Below are 21,304 nucleotides of genomic sequence, written 5' to 3'. Positions count from 1 at the left end.
GGCATGGAAAGGTGTCCTACCATGGAGGACAATAAGGCAGGCCTCCCCAGAAACCTTGAGAGGATCAGAATATAAGTCTGACAGCTTTATGGAGATATGTAAGGAGGATTCTCGCTCAGTTTCCAGACACGTTAAACTGTTCTGGGGAGCATTTGCTGTGTAGGCACAGTGGCCATGACATTACACTCAACTGCCTTAACTCATTTGTAGCAATTAAAAGTGTGAACTCACCAGAATCCATCAGGACAGGACTGTTGCTAGAGCTATAAAGGTCCAGGCTGTCGGGAGAGCTCACCTGCTGACCATTCTCCTCCTCCTCCATAATGCCCTCCTCTATGTTGCCAGAGGCTTCCTGAAGTGTCTTTTGGGAGGTATTCACAGACTCCTGTGGGATATTGGTCAGGCCCACCCTAGAATCCATGTGCTGCTCATAGAAATAGCACGTTTGCAGCACTGACCCAGACCTTCTGTTTGCCTCCTTTGTCTTCTGGCATGCCTGCCTGAGCTTCTTTATTTTCACAGTGCACTGCTGGATGTCCCTGGCATATCCTTTGTCTACTATGTCCTGTGCAATTTTGGCATAGACATCAGCCTTTTTTCTGCTGCTTCGTAGTTCTGCCTACACAGAATCCTCTTTCTACACAGCAATCAGATTCAGGAGCTCCTGCATGATCCGTGCTGGTGCTCATTTGTGACCCTGGGAATTCATGGTCAGTTGCTCTTCTGAGGTATGCTGCCTGCTCTGAGGTCTGCCTCACTAGCCAAACAGGAAGTGAAAATCAATTTTCCTGGGGCTTTTCCTGTGCACCTGGAGAGTAGCAGAGTTGAAAGCGCTGGCCAGAGTGGTCACATTGGAGCACTGTGGGATACCTCTTGGAGTCTAAGAACGTTGACTTTCACAGTGCTGTATTAGCACTCCTTTTGACAGGCAGAAGTAAAGAAATAGACATTAAAGTTAGCAGATTGGGATTGGTGGTGTGGACTCACGGTATAGAAATTTGACCTAATGCAGCTAAGTTCAACCTAAACTCAGTGTAGACCAGGCCTTAAGAGTTCACACATTTCTTTCATTCTCCTGTCCAAGTCTGTTGTTTTTAAGAATCATCTCTGGATCCTGCCACCAAGCAGGCAACAGTGAATTAAACTCTGGGGGAGGAAAGACGTGAGAGGTAGACAATGATCATTCTGCCTCCATTTTCCTTTGTGTGAAGACAGCAGCAATTTTTAGGAGGAAAATGGTCCCAATCTAGCCTCACCCCCATAAAAAGCATAAAAAGTAGGAAAGTTCTTAATGCTATATTACATTGTGTTAAAGCAGCCACTTTTCTTTCCTCCATCACAGATTTTAAAAATTAACTGAAAGTAATTCAAAATATATTGAACTCTTCAAAGTGTAAGATTTATAGATATAAACTCAAAGTTGATGAACTGCATTTTTTAACACCCCCAACCTATTAGATACCTCTCCCTTTCGGCCTCTCTTCACCTTCCTTATTTCTTTTACTTACCTTCCCTCAATACTTTTCCCTTTATGTTTTTTCTTTCCAGTAATCTGTTCCTGCCCTCTATTCCTATACCTGCCTTCCCCCATACTACATTACATTAGTGCCCTGTATACACACATGCCTGAAAAAGGAGGAAAGGGACAAAGAAATCACCATAGAAGGAGATGTATGGAGACGACAAAGGGGAAGTATGGGTAAAAAATGAGAGGTTGAAAAAGCAAAGAACTCCCATAGAAGAGCAGGAGCAGGGGAGCGGGCAAAGGCATAGCAGGGAATAGAGAGAGCAAATGAATAATTATGTGATCAAAGGAGTAGTATGGTACACACAGGACAACAGATTTCATAAATGCTATAAGAAATCAATGAGGCCAGGATTTCACCCTTTACCTGTAAATTTTACTAAAGTAGTTTACTTCTGAATTTGGACAAGACTACAAAATTTACTACTTGCTAATGATCTTTATACTCCCAACCCACTGACTGATTGGATAATTAGGCCTGCATCACAAAATGAGTTTAACACTCCTGAAATAAGTTCTAAACTTCAGGGCAGCGTCTGTCCTTTAATTCTATGTTCATAAAGTGCTTACTACAATGGGGTCCTGATCTTGACTGATGTCTCTAGTAATCATTGCTAGAATGCAATGAACGACTGAACTTTAGGTTTTAGTTTGTAGAAGACTCAGCAACAGCAAGCAAAATAAATACTATTAAGTTTGAATTTAGCTTTTAAGAAGTGACTGATTTGTAATTGTTTTCAAACTGCATTCATTACTTAGTTTGTGAGAATATGCTATTTTTTATATCTGGTTTAAAAAAAAAAAAAAGAGTATTCCTAGCAAATTGTGTAGCTTATTTCGAGTTTATTTCAAAATAGCTTATTTTGTGATTTGGTGCAGTCTACAGTGCCAAATTTTGAAATAAAATGCTAGTCCAAAACATCCTTTAATCCTCGTGGAACAAGGTTTACAGGGATGTTGGAATAGCACGCTAATTATTTTGAAAGATATTTCAAAATAATGGGCATGCTGTCAAGATGAGGAATAACTATTTTGGGATACCAGAAGTATCCCGAAATAGGGTACGTCTAGACAGTGGTGCTAAGAGATAAAAATTTGATCTACTATAAAAATGCACTTCTGATACAGAATTTCTAAACTTCTGTCCCTCTGCTGATTTTCTGTAAGCCTCACATATGTAAGCTAGTTCTTCTGAAAGCAGTATATTTCCTGTTTCTGATTCAATAATGAATAGGAAGAATTCTCTCAAGTGTAAACTACAGGAGTGAGAAGCAGGGAAAAGAGGCATTTGCACAGTAACAGCATCAGGGAGGGTAATCTTTATGGGCAGGGCAGCAATGACTGGAGAGCTCCACACATCACACAGTTTATTGGTGATAGACACAAATAATTTCATATTACTGTATGCAAAGCAGCTACTCTGATATGCACTGAGCTGGAAAAGAAGCAGCTGGATGAAGATTTGGCTAAGTGCAACTAGTAGAAACACACAGGTGACCTGAATAGCTCATGTAAGCAAAGGTTGACATTTTCAAGTATTTCCATTCAGAGGACTCCAGCATAGAAAGATTATTGCTTTTTGCAAAATTACACAAATGAGCTCAGGTCTACCAGGGCAAGCGGAAAGGCTTTATTGTCAGTCACTCAGAGAACACAATCTGGGAAGTCTAAATTTACCAAACTAATCTTAGACCAAGTCTACAAAAAAGGGGAAGAATGCTTATAATAAAGCTACAGTAAAACCTCATGGGTATGGACACTTTGGGAATGGATGTTGTCCGTAACTCCAAACAAGACATTACAGACTTCAGACACTGTTAAAGGTATGGAGGGGGAGTGGGTTTCAGGAGTACCAGGACTGTAGATTTTGGGGGCGCACTGGGTCTCAGGGCTTCAAGCCCGAGGCTCCACTCCCAGTCTCAGCTTCATGAGGGAGGTCTAGGACTTGGGGCTTCAGCCCTGTAGCTCTATTCCCAGCTTCTGTATGGGGGCTTCCCAGGGCTCTGCTCCCAGTTTCAGTGGGGCAGCAGTGAGTGTGAGTGTGTGAAGAGAAATGCATACCAAGGTTCAGGGCTTTAGCTATAGGGGGAGCATTTGGGCTAAAAGCCTCACTCCCCTCAAAGTCTGAGCCCCAGTGCCCCACTGTCAGTACTGATGCTAGTAATTCCCCCTGCATCTAATGCCCTTAGCCCAGTACTCCCAAGGGTCAGAAGCCCTTTCTAGCTTTTAGGTTGTACAGTAAAAAGATTGGTCTATCTAACAAGGATAAATTTAACAAAAAACTAATGTTACTATGAAGCTTTATTTCAGAGTCACATTAAATTCTACATTCCTTGAGGAGAAAAGCCTGCGTTTAAAAAATATATTATGCCTCATTTTCTAGTCTGCTGTGGTAGACCTAGACTAGGCTTAATAGGCCACGTGGTGATTCTGCCTGTCTAGGGCTATGTCTAGACTGCAAGCCTCTTTCGAAAAAGAGCGTCTAGACTGCAAGCAGAACTTTCAAAAAAGCAAGCCGCTTTTTCGAAAGAGAGCACCCAGGCAGTCTGGATGCTCTCTTTCGAAAAACCCGTTTGCATTCAAGAACGCCTTTTTTCGAAAGAGCACTTTCGAAAAAAGGCGTTCTTCCTCGTGAAATTAGGTTTACCGCCATCGAAAGAAAAGCCGCGTTCTTTCGATTTAATTTCGAAAGAACATGGCTACAGTCTAGACGCAGGTGAAGTTTTTTCAAAAAAAGGCTACTTTTTTCTAAAAAAACCCTGAGTCTGGACACAGCCTAGGAGAGACTGGAGTTGTAAGCACTATGATCAGTGTGTCCTGTGCCAGTGATATTCAGCTGCTGCTGTGTACCCTGAGGGATGGACACACAGCATAAAGTACAACTATTGTAAGGATGCTCTAATTCATGCTCTGAAGAGGCCTAATGGCTGGAATGCTTGGGGATTTGGAGAGGGAGTTGTAAAGATGAAATATCTTTATACTACTCCTAGTTAATTTGGTAAGCACAGCTTTGGTCACAGCCCAGCCGGTGTCATTCTGACTTCAGCTTCCCTTGGGAGTGTGTCTATACTGTGGTTGAGAGCGAGCTTCCCAAGCAAGATGGACAGACATGCTAATGGGCTCGAGTCATCATACTAAAAAGAGCAGCATAGACATAGTAGCACAGGCTGTGAAACCCACCTGATCCTCAGGCTTGAGAGCTAAAGCTCTAGCTCCAGTCAGAAAGTCCATACTGATGTGTTTATTGCTATAACTAATACACCATTAGCACAAGTTTGTCCATGCAGTCTGGGAGGGTCACTCTGGCTGTAGTGCACCCCCAAATGACTTCAAACCAAACAACCCACCAGCATATTTCACAGACTAGAAAATGTGTAACATTCTGATCATACAATCAAAGAAAAAAGTGATTGTAACAGGCAAATTACAGTATTTTTAAGCTTCTGCTGGTAATTTTCTTCCAAATGTCTCCTAAATTAATCAATAAAATACATAGAAGGCAAAGAATTACCTCCTGAATGTCATGCCCAGAATCATGTCGCCCTTTGAAATAACTGCCATAGAATCATAGGACACTAAAACTGGACGGGACCAAGAGGTCATCGATTCCAGTCCCCTACCCTCACAGCAGGCCCCAGTACTGTCTAGACCCATGGTCACCAACCAGTAGATCGCGATCTACCAGTAGATCTCAGGGGTTCTAAGAGTAGCTCTTGAGCCCTCTCTGAACTGCGCACCTGCGCAGTACATTTACATTAGATTTCCTTATGTAATGTAGGCGGGGCTTCAAGGAAGGGGCGGGGCAGTAGATCTTCACCTGTTCTGAGACTTAAAAAGTGATCTTGGGTGTAAAAAGGTTGGAGACCACTGGTCTAGACCATCCCTGATAGATGTCTATCTAACGTGCTCTTAAGTATCTCCAGAGATGGAGATTCCACAACCTCCCTAGGCAACTTATTCCAGTGTTTAACCACCCTGTCAGTTAGGAAGTTTTCCCTAATGTCCAACCTAAACCTCCCTTGCTGCAAATTAAGCCCATTGCTTCTTGTCCTATCATCAGAGGCCAAAGAACAATTTGTCTCCCTCCTCCTTGTGACACCCTTTTAGATACCTGAAAACTGCTATCATGTCCCCTCTCAGTCTTCGCCTTTCCAAATTAAACAAGCCCAATTCTTTTATTCTTCCTCCATAGGTCATGTTCTCTAGACTGTTAATCATTCTTGTTGCTTTTCTCTGGACTTTCTCCAATGTCTCCACATCCTTCTTGAAATGCGGTGCCTAGAACTGGACACAATACTCCAATTGAGGCCTAAACAGCGCAGAGTCGAGTGGAAGAATGACTTCTTGTGTCTTGCTCAGAACACTCCTGTTAATGCATCCCAGAATCATGTTTGCTTTTTTTTTTTTTTTTTTTTTTGTAACAGCATCACGCTGTTGGCTCATATTTAGCTAGTGGTCCACTATGACCCCTAGATCTCTTTCCTAGACAGTTGCTTCCCATGTGTGAAACTGCTTGCTCCTCCTTAGGAGGAGCACTTTGCATTTGTCCTTATTAAACTACACCCTATTTACTTCAGATAATTTCTCCAGATAATTTTGAATTATGACCCTATCCTCCAAAGCAGTTGCAACCATTCCTAGGTTGGTATCATCTGCAAACTTAATGGTCATATTCTCTATGCCAATATCTAAATTGTTGATGAAGATATTGTACAGAACCAGTCCCAAAACAGACCCCTGTGGAATCCCACTTGTTATGCCCTTCCAGCAGGATTGTGAACCATTAATAACTGCTCTGAGAAAGGTTATCCAGCCAGTTATGCACCCACTTTACAGTAGCCCCATCTAAGTTGTATTTGCCTAGTTTATTGATAAGATGATGAGGAGAGACCATATCAAATGCCTTACAAAAGTCTAGGTATACCACGTCCACTGCTTCTCCCTTATCCACAAGGCTCATTATCCTATCAAAGAAAGCTATCCTATCCATTTGATACTATTTGTTCTTTACAAATCCATGCTGTCTGTTACCTTATTATCTTCCAGGTGTTTGCAGATGAATTCCTTAATTACTGGCTCCATTATCTTTCCTGGCACAGAAGTTAAACTGACCGGCCTATAGTTTCCTGGGTTATTCTTATCTCCCTTTTTATAGATGGGCACTGTATTTGCCCCTTTTCCAGTCTTCCGGAATCTCTCGTCTTCCACGATTTTTCAAAAATGATATCTAACGGCTCAGATACCTCTATCAGCTCCTTGAGTATTCCAGCATGCATTTTATCAGGCCCTGGTGATTTACAGTCATCCAACTTTTCTAAATGATTTTTAACTTTTTTTTTTTTTTTTTTTTTTTAAATCTTCTAAACCTACACCTTTCCCACTAGCATTTACTATGTTAGGCATTCCTTCATCATTAGACTTCTTGGTAAAGACCGAAACAAAGAAGTCATTAAGCACCTCTGCCATTTCCAAGTTTCCTGTTACTGTTTCTCCCTCCCGACTGAGCAATGAAATAACTGCCATTTGCCACTGTAGGGAATTTCTAGCACAGATGGTGGTGACTCAAGGAGCAGAATATGCTACACATCTTTGCAATTCATTTAGAGGTTACAAACAATATGTAAATGGAAGTAAGTAGTCACTAATAAAATAAAATGATAAAAATGTGGCTCTAATATATAAACAAGTTCTGTCATCTTTAGTATTTTATATTTAAAAAGTCATGGAAAGAGAGAGTGAAGAAAGAGGAAATGGGTAAAATAGTTAAGTAAAATGTGTAATATCGTCCACCCTACATGTTCCTTCCCCAAAACAATAAAAAGTATTTGAAGCAATAAGAAGTAAAAAAAGGGAGGAGGAAGGTGAGGATAGTGTTAAAGACTACATATGGTTTTTCTCCTAAAAATATAGTTCCCACTGTTGTAAACTTAATCACTTATCATACAAGCACTATGTGCTCTAAGAACATTAAATAACTGAGAAAATCTAAAATCTAGTACAAGTGACTAAATGTGACTGGTTGTTTTTGCATCATGCAAGTTTTCAGTCAGACTACAGGCATAGTGGGTAATGCTTTGCATTTTTGGCTATGAATGTACAGTAAAACTCCAATGGTCTGGTACTCCTGATGGTCCGGCACCATCAGGAACCCGGAAGTGCTCCAGGAAGACGGACCATTGGAGCTGCTCTGCCCCCAGCTTCCCCGATTCAGCTGCTGCTAAAACTGACCAGCAGCTGACTCCAAGAAGCCAGGGGCAGAGCAGCTCTGCCTCAGGCTTCCTGGAGTCAGCCGCTGATCAGTATCAGCAGCAGCTGACTTGGGGACATCTGGGGCAGAGAAGCTGGGGTGCTGCTGGATTGGTCCCGTAATGCCGAGGAGCAGCACTGCGGGACAAGCCCCTGGCAGCACCCCGGATGCTCTGCCCCAGGCATCCCCAAGAGCAGCTGGGATGCTGCCAGGTTGGTCCCGCCGCGCCAAGGGTCGGCGCTACCGGAACAACCAGGCAGCACTCCAGCTGCTCTGCTGCAGGCATCCCCGATTCAGCTGCTGCTGAAACTGACCAGCAGCGGCTGAATCAGGGACACCTGGGGCAGAGCCGGAGTATCGGAAGGAGGGGCTATGAGGGGTCTGGGATGGCATCCTTCCCACCCCAGACCTCTAATAGCCCCCCCTTCCGATAGTCTGGCATATTTGATAATCCGGCACCCCCTGGGTCCTAAAGATGCCGGATTATCGGAAGTTTACTGTATATACACCAACATCATAACACCCAGTATGTCCCTTCTCAGAGTATGATCTTCTGACCTGACAGGACCACAGACAAATATGATACTTTTTTTTTTTTTTTAAACCTTTAGCTTTCTTGCCCTCTGGTATCATCTCTCCCTCGACAGGGTAATGGATAATTCCAAGCAACTGATAATCAGATTGTTTTATAATTCCCAAAAAGTAGTTATTTGTTACAAAAATAAAAAGTTGAACCTATAAGCAACTTATCACAGAACAGCATAGCAGCCATCAGAAGTGCTTCCCTAACACACAGAGATTTAAATGTGTACCTTAACATTTTTGTTAATCAGAGAAAAGTTGACTAGAATCATGTGGCTAAAAATTCTAGTTAGTTATGAAAGTCAGTCTTAGTACCCCTCAAATTTTTCTGTCCTGTCATTCAGTTAATGCAGAGACAAGTGAAGGGCTTAATCACCTTACAAAGAACCATGAAAATGTAATGGTCAAAACTATTCTACCGCCACAAGAAATAAATGATAAAAACAAAGTTCATATAGACTAGTGAACTATTACATGATTTGATCAGTTATTCAGATGTATCTTACTATAGATTTATATTCTAAATCACAGCTTACATTAGGCTCCAGTAATGAAGGAAAGCCTATTTAATGCCCACCATATGCTGTCCTACTTTTGCTGCTCACAGCTGTGCCATCTAATCCATAGGTTTGGTGAGCATGCTCACTTTGTATTTGTTCTCCAGTTTTGTAGGGGTTGGAATGTGACCTCGCCTCCTGAAAGTGGTAAAATGTTTGCATTGAGGGCATGGCTTGGTGCTGGAGTCAATACGGCTGAGTTCCAGGAAGTATTTATACTTGATGATGTCATCATGTGGCAGGCTGTAGAGGACAGTTGTTTCATCCAGGTGTTCACTGCACTCTGTGATTGGACATTTTATATCTGCCTGTCCCAGCTGCACCTGCATGTAAACAGAAGGGTAAAATATTACAGCTCTATGATCTTTTGACTGGTACAGCTAATATTTCATGTCAACAATGTCAAAAGCAAAGCACTTCCAAAACATCTAATGAATTGCACAAGAAAATGAATTTGTTCTGAATTAATAAGACATGCCATTTTAAAATCATTTTGAACACATTGTGCAAAATATCAGAGGGGTAGCCATGTTAGTCTGATTCTGCAAAAGCGACGAGGAGTCCTGCAGCACCTTATAGACTAACTGAAGTGTAGGAGCATAAGCTTTCGTGGGCAAAGACCCACTTCGTCAGATGCATGTCTTTGCCCATGAAAGCTTATGCTCCTACACTTCAGTTAGTCTATAAGGTGCCACAGGACTCCTCGTCGATTGTGCAAAATGTGTTCAAAATTTGATAATTGCCCTTTTCTATTCACTCCCTCTGAAGCATCCATCTAACACTGACCACTATCAGAAGAGAAGACGCTGAGCTAGATGCACCATTGGTCTGACCCACTATGGCCATTCTTATGTTCTTAAACACAGATACTTGTTTTAGACAGAGAGTGCTTAATATAATACATTTCACAGATTAAAACCACACACACACAAAACACACACACACACACACACACACACACACACACACACACACCATGCACTTCATAGGAAGTAAATGCATAGGGTCCAGTGCAGACAAACTCCACACTGGGAGAATTTCATCCATACAGAAAGAATAAGAATACTATAATTACAGAAAGTAAAGCTTTAAACAAGGGAAAGGCTGTACTTTTAAATATAAAAAAGGTTAAAGTTTTGAAATCATTTCTTCTGTCAGAGGTTTACCATATAATGGTGTTGCATCTCTATATGCAACCTACTCTACTCTCATGAACTATGTATATAAATGCAAATTTTATCTACAGGAATTTCTATGGTATTCAATCATTGCAATACTGTAGAATCACAATTAAACCTCACAATTCCCCATTTTAGAGGAAAAAGGTAAAAAGTTCAAAGCCATAATTTGTGAAGAAGGGGACCTTACATTAAGCACCAAAATGGCCTCATTTTCCACTCAGAAAGATCAGTTTCAAAGTCACAGCCTGAAGTATGTGCTTAAGATGACCAGATGTGATGATGCATAAATGGTACTTTCTTAGAAGTTGGCTGTGTGTGTTCTGAGACTCATCTGCTAGCTTCACTACTGCCTTTTGCTACTATTAGAACTGCAGACAGACATGGAAAAGTAAGCAGGATTACATTTAAAGTCTTCCATTAGGGGAATAATTTAATTCTTATCACAGGGACAAATTCTGTCTTCTGATACAGATGCATGTACAACACCAACAGGTGAAACTAAACATGAGACCTCTGGAGCTTAGTGCATGAGCCTCTACCGGTTGAGCTAAAAGCCAGCTGACTTGCAGCTAAGGTTGCTGAGCACACTCCTCTTTTCTTTTCTCTCTCTGTGAGTAGTCTAAGTGCCAGTGCACTGGACATAAACTACACCCAGCAGGTATGTAGCCCACTCAAGCCATGGAGGGTGTTAGTGAGGAAAAAAGTGTGGTGGGATTCCACATACGCAAGTGAAAGAATTCTGGCCTGCAGATCTTGTATTACTGCCAAGTTACCTTCAAATTCTTTATTTTTTCCTAGGGTCCATACATGGCACACAGCCTTTTAAGTATGTAAACGTGCTCTACTATCCTCAGCCATTTTTTTGTTGATAAAAAGTAAAAAGGCGTAAATTACACAAAAAATCCTGTTGAGGCACTTGAGCAGGATTCTTGAACATTTTAATATACAATCTGCTTACAAGGACAGAACACAGAGCAAGGAGGGAGAGACAAGTAAGGAAGAAAATGCCACATATTACACCTGCAATACAAACACATTTAATACAAAAGTTTGATGTTTAAGACATACTGTTATAAAAATCTTTTGGACCTAACGCACAGGGCTTGACAAACCCTGGCAAGAGCTACTTGTCAGCCCCGCACCGCACATGCGCCAGACTGGTACTGCGCATGCGCAAAGCGCTTGTGAATGGGGTGCATGGAGCGACCAGCTGAAATCTACTCACCATGGGTGAGCAGATTCAGCGGTTTGTCAAGCCCTGATAATGCACACATAAGCAAATAATCAAATATCTGATAAGTGTATGCTTATTGGATAGTTGACTAGTGACTCAACTAGTCACTCTCCCCTCCTCCCTCCCGCTTGCTGCCTCTATCAAAGAGGCAGCAAGGAAGGGGGAGCAAGCTTAAAAGCCAATTCCCCCCAGCACCATCTCCCTGGTAGCGGCAGGGGAGGCAGAGGTGTAGCAGGGGACCAGGCGCACTGGGACAGCTGATTCCTGGTTCGCGCCTGGGGCTGGGAGCCAATCCCACTGTAGATCTGCAGTCCCGTTCCCCTCCCCCCCATCAACTAACCAATTAGCCGATTAGCTGATTAAACACCATTTAACATCCCTTAAGTGCACTCAGTTTAAATTCCAAAAGCTTGTCTAGTTTTGATACCTTAAGTTACAGATTGAAATTTGAACCCAATATGACTAACCTATCACTGACCATAGCTCCCAAAGGAAAAAGTTGCAGGTATCAAGTTCATAGGATCAGGGAAAGCCTGGTTAGTATACAGGATACTGCAACCTGGAATCAGGTCTAAGAGTAGGAGAACAGCTGGTAAAAGGAGATGTACAGATTTGATGACCCACTACAACAATTTGCAATGTATCCCGCTGCCTACTAACCCTGCACTGTCCTATGACTCCAGCAGTGTTAAATGTGCACTTATTTTTAAGTGGTATTGGACAATGTGCGTGACTCCTTTATGCGTGATCCATCCCACTCTGTATTCAATTTGGACACTCACCTAAAGCTCAGTGAAGCTCAAAAGCTAGTACATTCCCATCAATAGAAGCTGGCCCGATTAAAGATACTACTTCACTCATCTGGTCACATTCATACTCTGGGACAAATAAAGCAACACCACAAAAACAAATACTGGCTTCTTTTCCTGACAATCTTCTCTTCACCCTTCCTACTACATTTTTCATTTGGGTTTGAGCCAGAAAAATCACAATAAAGATGAAAAAGGGAATGGGTGCACTGCTATTTTCATAAATTACTTTAAAACAATAAGTTTTGAAAAATACTTGTGTATGTATATGGGCCAAAACTGCTGATGTTTAGGTTGTGGTTCATATGTTAAATGCACAAAATCCAAACGGTTCAGTTATGATTTTCCACAGAATCCTAAAATGGGCCTCTGAAAAATATATTACAGGTTGAACCTCTGTAGTCTAGAATCTCTGTAGTCAGAGTTTGCCAAACCAGAAAATCTACCAAACCACAGGAGGTCAATATTGTCTGGCAGTATTACAAACACTGACACTGCTTTCTAGGCTCTTAGACATTTAAGGGTAAATTAGAGCTAAACAACAGAACAGAACACTAAAAGCAAGGACTGGTAGCTATAAACAAACTTTATGGGACTGAGAAACTTGACCACAACCATGACAAGTAGACATTTGGCTAACTAAACTCATTCTGGACTATGGATGTTCCTGGTCCAGGGAGTGCCAACCTGTACAGAACTTTGCACTATTGCATCACAAGATTCAAAGTGGTTTAAATACTTGAGAATTTAGCTCCAGTATGCTTCAGAACACTTGGAACTGAAATTGACATGGTCCAGAGAAAGGTAGTAGAGTAACAATTTAGGAGGTGCTTTGAGAAGGTCTCTCATAAGTCATAACAGGATGCCTAGCGTACTTCAGAACAGAAGTCCCTCCTACACGCTTCGAGTTCTTTTTGTCAATCCCTCTATGCTCTAACACATGAGTTTCTGGGGAAGCCACATTAAATCTCCAAGTGACTCAGACTATCAAACCCAAAACCATTGCCAAAGCGGATATATTCTTCACACTCAATTTAGAAATCTTTGGTTACTGGATCAATTCAGTTTTCTTGGAGGTTAGCCAGAATCAGGTCCATTTAAATCTGAGGATAATCTCATCGTTTACAGGTCACTTATAGCCTAGTTCATTTTTTATGCTACTTAATTTTCAAAGGCAGCATTCATAAATTGTTGGCATACCTTTGCTGCCAAGTACAATGGGATCTGGGTGAAAAGTTGTCTCTCCATTATCAATCCTAAATCATACTCCCTCTCTTAGCCCCTTGTTACTTGACAGTAGCATTTTAGCCTCATAATGAATATATGAACATTATTCTTTTAGTTAGTGTAGTGCAATGTTCTTTATCACAATGATTAAATAATAAGCCAGAGAGCCATCGTTACTGTGCATTACAACCTACAGGTAATGCTAGCTCATCAGCTTTTTTAAAGCAGGGTTCACTGAAGGGGTTCACCCTGATTATTATAAATGTAATACACCACACACTTCACTAAATTTAACTGTATAAATAATGTTCACAGTGCTTTTCAATCTCTTTGCTATACATGCCCTTTAATGAATGACTTATTATTGTTCATGGTGGTAGTTAAGTGATTGTGTAAGCAAATATATCCTAGATTACAGGCTCAGTAATAGCTTAAATACATACTGTGCTCTCCAGATCCATGTTACTTAGAGAGAACCTGAGTGAATAGTTCAGGAAGCCGATAACAGAATACTGGGCCTTTTACTCCTAGATTACTTATTTGGACCTTATCTGTTTCAGTGATGAGTAAAAGCTGCTATTCCCTACAGGCTCTTAGGCTTATATACAATGATCTGATGGGCTCCTTTCCCAGTGTAGTGGTCCCAACACAGTCACCACTAGCATGAACTGGCATCTTTGTTGGCAGTGTCGGAATGAATGGGCACAAAGAGTAAACTGAAATGATCTCTCCCGGGTGTGATTTCAGAACCCTGGTAGGGGAATCTTCTATTTGTGCTTTACTTGTTCTGTGGGTGAATGGATAACTCAGGGCTCCAGGGCTGCTGTTTTGGCACCACAGAGCTACAATCATCTTCTACCATCTCTCAAGGAAGGAGAAAGATGTGGAAGATTCTGGGTAGGACACTAACTCTCTCCTGCTTGGGGACTGTTGGGTTTTTTCAAATGTGACTTCTAACAAACTGGAAAGCCATGTTTAATGTGTGAGTTTACACACACGTGATGTAGCACATCCTTCTTTTAAAAAAAAAAAAAAGCTCTAAATTAAACATTTCACTCTTCCATGTTTAGAAATTCCTCATTAACACTTCAGATTTGGTCTTTAATTATGCATAATACTTCTATGTTGATCTTTTGAAGAACACTTATTTACAGTGTTATTGTTTTCTTTTATCAGATCATCACACTGAACAACACTGTTTTGGTGATAAAAGTATTTTCTTCTTTGAAATTAAAGCAGCCCAATTATAGATATGCCTTAAGGGCACTGCTTTTATTATGGACTAACCAGACTTCCTCTTGAGGAATGTCTGAAACTAAATGCAAACACTTCATTGAATCAATTCAAGCTTAATGCAGAGAAAGAAATAACATCTCAAAAAACAAGGAGGTAGAGTGACAGTCAATAATTCCCATTTAGTGATGGGGGCAGATGTGCAAGAATGATTCAGTAAAGGATGTAATTACACTATTGTAAGGATATTTTATGAACACTGCCCTTTTGTCATACTTTTCAAATAAACTAGATAGCCTTTTTGGTTCTGTAGCTTGGATAAGCTATTCTGAAATGTCTGTAGAAGACAGGCAAAGCAAGTTTTTTTGCCTCCAACTATGAGCAGAATTTTTCCCTCCATAACTTTTCCATAGCAAACATCATCAATTCACCCACAACAAACATTTCTCTCAATCTAGTCAACTCAAAGATCAGTGGCTGAGTGGTGTATTTTAAGTGGTGAGATGGGTAACACACCTAGACGCAATGTAACCCACATACCTAGTGGGCGTGGTTCAGAGACTCATGTAGTGGTGCTAGGAGTGGGTTACACCAACATGAAGTTCAAGACGCCCATACCAAACCTTTTGGTAGGTCTCAGATTGCACCAGTTCAGCTGCACCAGTTTCTAATCACAGTAAAGGTCATTTTTGAGAAGGCAGTATTGTTCTTCTAAGACTGTCAGAAGGCATTTCAAATCAACACAAACACAATCAGGAAAAAAAGACAACTACATCTACTTCCAGTTCCAAAGTCAAAGACAGAAGCAGTTCAACTGTTCATAGTTTTATTAACTAAATCCAAAGGAATTCAGATGACAAGATGTAGTAAAGATGTGGGAAATTGGAAAGTAGAGGTGAAAAACTGTTAGCAAGAATGCTGTGAAAGTGAAAAACAAAGATTGCCTCGGGGATCTCCTGATCAGATTATATGAAGGGCCTGAATGAATACTCTCTGGCACACAAATTAAAACCTGTAGCAAAATCCTAATTGCTGCAATATAGTGCTAAATTCCAAGTCAATGAAATTTCTTCACTAGATTCAGATAAATTCAAAACTTTACCTAATGACTATTTTTAGTTGCGTATTAAACACCAAAATCTTGGATTTTGTCCATATGCACTACCTCCAGATTTTCATTGTTCAGTATGCTGCAAAACTTTGAATTAACACATAAAACCGATTGTGAAAGCTGTTATTGAGAAAAGCTGCAGATTTCTGTGAAGCTTGGGTCTTAATACCACAAGGATAGTTAAGATTTCTCGTTCTTGGGATAAGAGTTTCCTTCTGTTCCTCCCTTATTGGCAGAGACTACAATCATCTGATCTTTTTTCCAGGGGAGGTGAAGGAAAACCATGGGAAGCAGGCATGGTTTTTCACTGCTTTCCGTACCCACAAACCCTAGTCAACAGCCAAATGTCTGGTTGTGCCCCCCTCCCGCCTTTTATTTCTCCATCATTACTGATAATAAGAACATGTGATGGATAAAAACATTAGCTGGACAGTATGCCAACACTGTCAGCAGTGAAATACATCTCACAGGACATTTAAAATTACACGAGTGAATTTCTGACTAATATCTTATCAGGGCAATGGTTCTCAAAGTGTGGCCTGCAGACCACAGACTTGCAGGTGGGCCACGGGCTCAGGCTGCAGCGTGGAGCCCACACTGGCACTCCAGTCCCGCGCGTGCGCACAAGTTAGTTTGGCTGAGGCAGCGGCAGAGAGGGGAGGAAAGTTCGAAGCCTCGTGGGCCAGATCCAGCTCATGGGAGAGGGGGAGAAGGCGGAGGGGAGGAGGGAGGGGCGGGAAGAGGAGAAAGTGGCTCCACAGATGCTGCCATTCCCCTTCTCCCAGGCTGGAGAAATGGCACTGCAGGAAACTGCACACCTGAAAGCTTCCCCCACTGCTCCCATTGGCAAGAATCCTGGCCAGACCTAAGCCTGCTCCTGCACCAAACCTCCTGCCCAGTCTCTGCAATCCCACCCCGTCCTGCACCTATTTTTTCATCATGGTGGGCTGGCGGTCCGCCAAAAGATTTGTGTTGAACAGTGCGGGCTGCAGGCCAAAAATTTTGAGAACCACTATATTAGGGTGGACAGGCGCAAATCATACTACTCTTAGAGCTTTCTTGTTCATGCTGTCTGCACAGTAAAGCATACTACACAGATTCACATTTGGGCAGTTATCTTCACAACCAGAAAGAGCTAAAAATCAATGTTAAAAAATAAATAAAAAGTTTAGTTGTTGCAGCCAAATCTTATTGCTAGGGTGTCTGTCCGTAGAAAATGCCATACTAGTGTAGAAAACATGGGACCCGGAAAATAAATAAATTACACAGTCTACTTCTGGGTCACTCAATTACTAAATTACAAAAAAAGGCACAAAATTACTTTTTAAATGCAAAAGCCCATCCCTGCCAAACAACAGTAATAAGCACCAGGGGAAAATTTAAGAGCATTTTATGGAATCATTTAGATGTAATGGAACATATTTTATTAAAACCAAAGTGATCCTTTGTTCTACTCTGGGGCATGGTGTACCCTAATTATAAATCTGTTTTATTAATAAAAATCTCTGGAGTCTACTTCTACCTCTACTTAAATCCATTTTATAGAAGTGTACTAAACATTCAAGCATGCTAAATATTAGCACAGACAGTAGAATCAGCCAGCTACCTCCTTGCCTCCCCTTCCCCCCATGGACAAGGTGCTGGGGGAAGCCGACTTTTAAGCCAGCTCCTCCCAGCACTGGCGCCTGCTCCCCCCCCTTACTGCCTCTGATCGAGGCAGCAGGGGGAGGGCATGACTAGTTGAGGATCTGATAAGGTTTTGCTTATCTGATAGTCGACTAGTTTGCTTACTTCCCTACTTGTGACACTAGTCAAATCACATAAACCAAACTTTCCACAGGTGGTCACTAACAGAATGTTTCTCATTTTATGGATGCTCAACTTGAATACACATAGCAGCAATTGAAATAACTGGGAGACGTGCTTTGCACAAAAAAGGGGTAAAAAAAAAGCCATTTCCTATAATCTTATTCTCAGAAATGGATGATCCGTTTTTTGCTTGAATTTTTGGGACTAAATTTTATCTGAAAAGCAGACACCTGGCATGGAAAATTTCAGCTTGATGGTTCAAGCTTGCCAAAGTTATAAGCAACTGAAAAAAGGGTCTTATAATAGGAAGAGTGGAGCAACCTTAAGTATAGGCTGTGCTACCTATACTGAAGGATTTTTTGCTTACAATTTTCCCTTGTGACAACAGGTGATGGCTCATTGCAAGAAGATGGCTGATTTTTGTCCACTGTTAACTTGAATGGCTAACAGCAGCTGTATGGTGAAGAATTAACAGCACAGAACAGCAACAGATATGACACCTAACATCAATCTGAGTCTGAAGCTAACTACCCTTATGAGCAACAAATGAAAGTGCAGTACAGTGAATTCAATTTAACACGCTGCTCTAGAAGCTGTTTTCAAGGGATCTAAATGTAAATGAGAATATAAGAAAAACTGAATATGAAAGAAAGTCAACAAAGCAAAACTACACAGATAGGAAGATTCACAGTCTTTATGTGCTATACTTCAACGGTAAAGGGAATCATAAGTCATTTTCCATTAATCTATTGTTGCCCTAGATATCCCTCCCCTCAAAAAAAAAAGAGGGGGGATGTGAAACAGCAGTTTTAACAATATATAAAAGTTACAAGCAGAAGGAATGAGATATGGCCAAAATGTATACATTTTCCTCTTCAAGGAAAGTTCTGCAATACTATAACTCAGTTTTATTATTATGAAATGCAGATCACGGCTCCACAAATTTAAGATTTGCACTTGTATTCAGCCACTTGATACTTAAAGAATACAACATATCCTGCCCAAAATCGCAGTATTTGCTTTCTGATCTCAACATTAATTTTCTAAGATTTTACAAGTTTACAATTACCTAGAGTTAAAATTGGACCCTTCATGGTACATCAAGGTTCTGGGGGGGGGGGGGGGGGGGAGGGGGAGGAAACAACCCTAACGTCTCCTAAAGAGTCACTGTAATATGCAGCCACACATTTTGTAATTACAGGCAGTCCCTGGGTTACGTACAAGATAGGGACTTAGGTTTGTTCTTAAGTTGAATTTGTATGCAAGTCGGAACTGGTACATATTGTAGGGGAAACACTAGCCAAACATTTCTCCAGAGCTCAGTTTTATTCTCCCACACCTCACTTCCCTCAGTCCTTTATTCTCAAGCTGAGGTGTTTTCTGAGAAAAGCCGCTCCGTGTCTCCCTGGTCTGCTGGGGGGGGGGGGCGCTAGCTTCGTGTCTCCCTGGTCTGCTGGGGGGAAGCAGCTAGTGCGGGGTTGCCTCACCCCGTTTGTAAGTAGGGATCCGATGTAAGTCGGATCCATGTAACCCAGGGACTGCCTGTATGTGATTTTGCATAGTGTCACTTTAGGACTGAGTTACAATTATTTAGGTGCCCTAACTATAGTTTCATAATTTAACATGTTTGAATTTCTTTTTAAATTGAATCTTAACTATGAATTTCTTGTTTTGCAACATTTGGCATTGGAATAATTACAGCACTCTTTTTTTTTTAAAAAAAACTGTAACTATGGATACGTATTATCAATCTTAACTCCTATTTAATGTCATTTTTGTCTGGAAATAAAAACAAACAACTTAGAAAACTGATTTAATACACTAACATAGTACAACTTAGCATAATGTGATACCTTCTTCCTATACAGCTAGCTGTCAGTTTCCGACCAGCAAGCCTGTCAGCCTCCCATTTCATTTGCCCTGTCTTTCTCAAACCCTCTTTTCTCCTGCTGTGTCCTGAAGAACAACCCCACATGCCCTTCACCATTTGCCACTTAATATTTGGTAACCTGGATGATCCCTCACACCAAGTAAACTTTATTATCTTCAGAGAATATATACTTGCTAAACCTGCAGCGTTCTACCTAAATACGCTTGCCAAATTCTATAAGAACATTGAATATGAAACTGCATTCCACAAAGCATGGGCTGCACGATTTTTGAGGGAGCTAGATTGCTAAATCTGATTATAATTCAGACACACCAATACTTTCAGTTCACGTTTGTGGTAATTAATGCAATCATTAGGACAATCACATAGTTCTATTAACATCAGGGATGTAAAAATGCACTTAATTGTGTAACTACTAAAAAAAAAATCCAAGCAGTTGCATGTGCTGTGGGCTCTGCAGTATAAAGTTTAAATAATCTTTATACTGCTGAGCCCGGAGCAAAGCCTCCTTAGGAGTGAGGCTGGCAGGAGCTGCTGCAGGCCCAGTTCCTAGGGATGGTCCCATTCCTGGGGAGCCCATTTGTAACCCGAGGTGAGGTGGAGGGTGGTCTGGCCTGCCACTAACAAGAGCTGCTCCAGCAGGCCCTGAGAGGCGGGAGCATCGTCCTGCCTAGGGCTGCTTGAGTCCATTCTAATTTACCAGTTAACCTTTTATATGCCTAATTAACATCTTCTGTTTTTATATATTCATAACTTGCAGAAACATTTTCCTTTGGGGTCAAAATTTTCCAAGCCTACTCCCACCAGTGGCTATTTTTCCATTTAAGAATAAAAGTTTGTGGAAAAACCTCTTTCTATGTTTAAGTGTGCTATAAAAGTACTCTTAACATTTGGCTTTATTTTGCTCACCAATAATTCAAAAATAGCTGAAAATAAACTTCCAACTTGGCTTCCATTAGCATAGTCTCTGTTAAATGTGGACTGAAATAAGACAAGACATTAAAAAAAACCTAACAGCTCCTTAACATTAAACATTAAATAAGCCAGGCCTGCACAACATGCGGCCTGCAGGGGATCACTGTGCGGCCTGTGACGACTACGGGCGGCGCAGCCCCATCCAATCCGCCAGCCAGGTGGAGGAGCAGAGCGCCGCTGGGGAGGGGCAAGTGAAGCGATTCTTGTCGCCGGGCTGCCTGCGTGCAGCTCTGGCGCGAGGAGGTGGGGCATGAGCCAGAGGGCAGGATGCTGGCAGACGCCAAGATGCTGGCGTGGCGTCGTGACATCACGGCCGGCGACCGCTGAATTAAAAAAGGCTCTGGCAGCCCCGCAAACTGGAAGGCAGAAGCCAGGTAGGGAAGGGGAAGGGGCTTGTGCTGAGGTGAGGGGAGGCAGGTTAGGAGAAAGGGGAAGGCACCAAGGGACAGGGTGCAGGAGAGACAAATGCCCGAGGGCCAAGTGGAGACAATGAGGAAAAGGGTAGGAAGGGAAGTGTCAGTGGGAGGGGGGGGGGGACAGGGTGATGCTGGGAGAGGAGAGGGAAAGGGCATTAGGAGCTGTATGTTGCGTATGTTGTGCAGGCCTGATTTAATTGAAAAATTATTAATAAAGTATTACCCTCCACCACCTACCCTTGCAGCTAGAGTTGCCAGGTGTCTGGCTTTCTACCAGACAGCTGGGCACTGGACGGAATCGTGGTGGTGCCTCCTGTGGTTGTGCGCTGAAGCCGGGTAGTGCAGGGTTTTTTTTTGTATGTCTGACGTGTGTGGGGGTTTTTTTTCTTTTTTTTTTTTTGCTCGACAAAAATTTTTAGCCCGCATGTCTGGTATTTTTTGGGAGAGCATCTGGCAATCCTACTTGTGGCCCACAGCTGTTTTCTTTGGAGTAATATGGCCCTCTCT

The 21,304-nt window shown here is 41.7% G+C and overlaps 1 protein-coding gene across 3 annotated transcripts in view; it reads right to left on the bottom strand.

Moving 5' to 3' along the window:
• Positions 1–21,304, bottom strand: part of RNF217 (ring finger protein 217) — an 83,203-nt gene that overhangs the window by 48,279 nt on the left and 13,620 nt on the right. For all 3 annotated transcript variants that reach the window (XM_075924097.2, XM_006139447.5, XM_075924096.2), the window contains exon 2: positions 9,001–9,234. In XM_075924097.2, coding sequence (XP_075780212.2) covers positions 9,001–9,234 — 234 coding nt within the window. The remainder of the gene's footprint in view (positions 1–9,000; positions 9,235–21,304) is intronic.

This window comes from Pelodiscus sinensis, chromosome 3 (genome assembly GCF_052426305.1).
Source record: "Pelodiscus sinensis isolate ZL-2025 chromosome 3, ASM5242630v1, whole genome shotgun sequence".
Taxonomy (NCBI): domain Eukaryota; kingdom Metazoa; phylum Chordata; order Testudines; family Trionychidae; genus Pelodiscus; species Pelodiscus sinensis.
The sequence above is the reverse complement of the archived record's forward strand: the minus strand, read 5'-3'. Positions and strand labels throughout refer to the sequence as shown.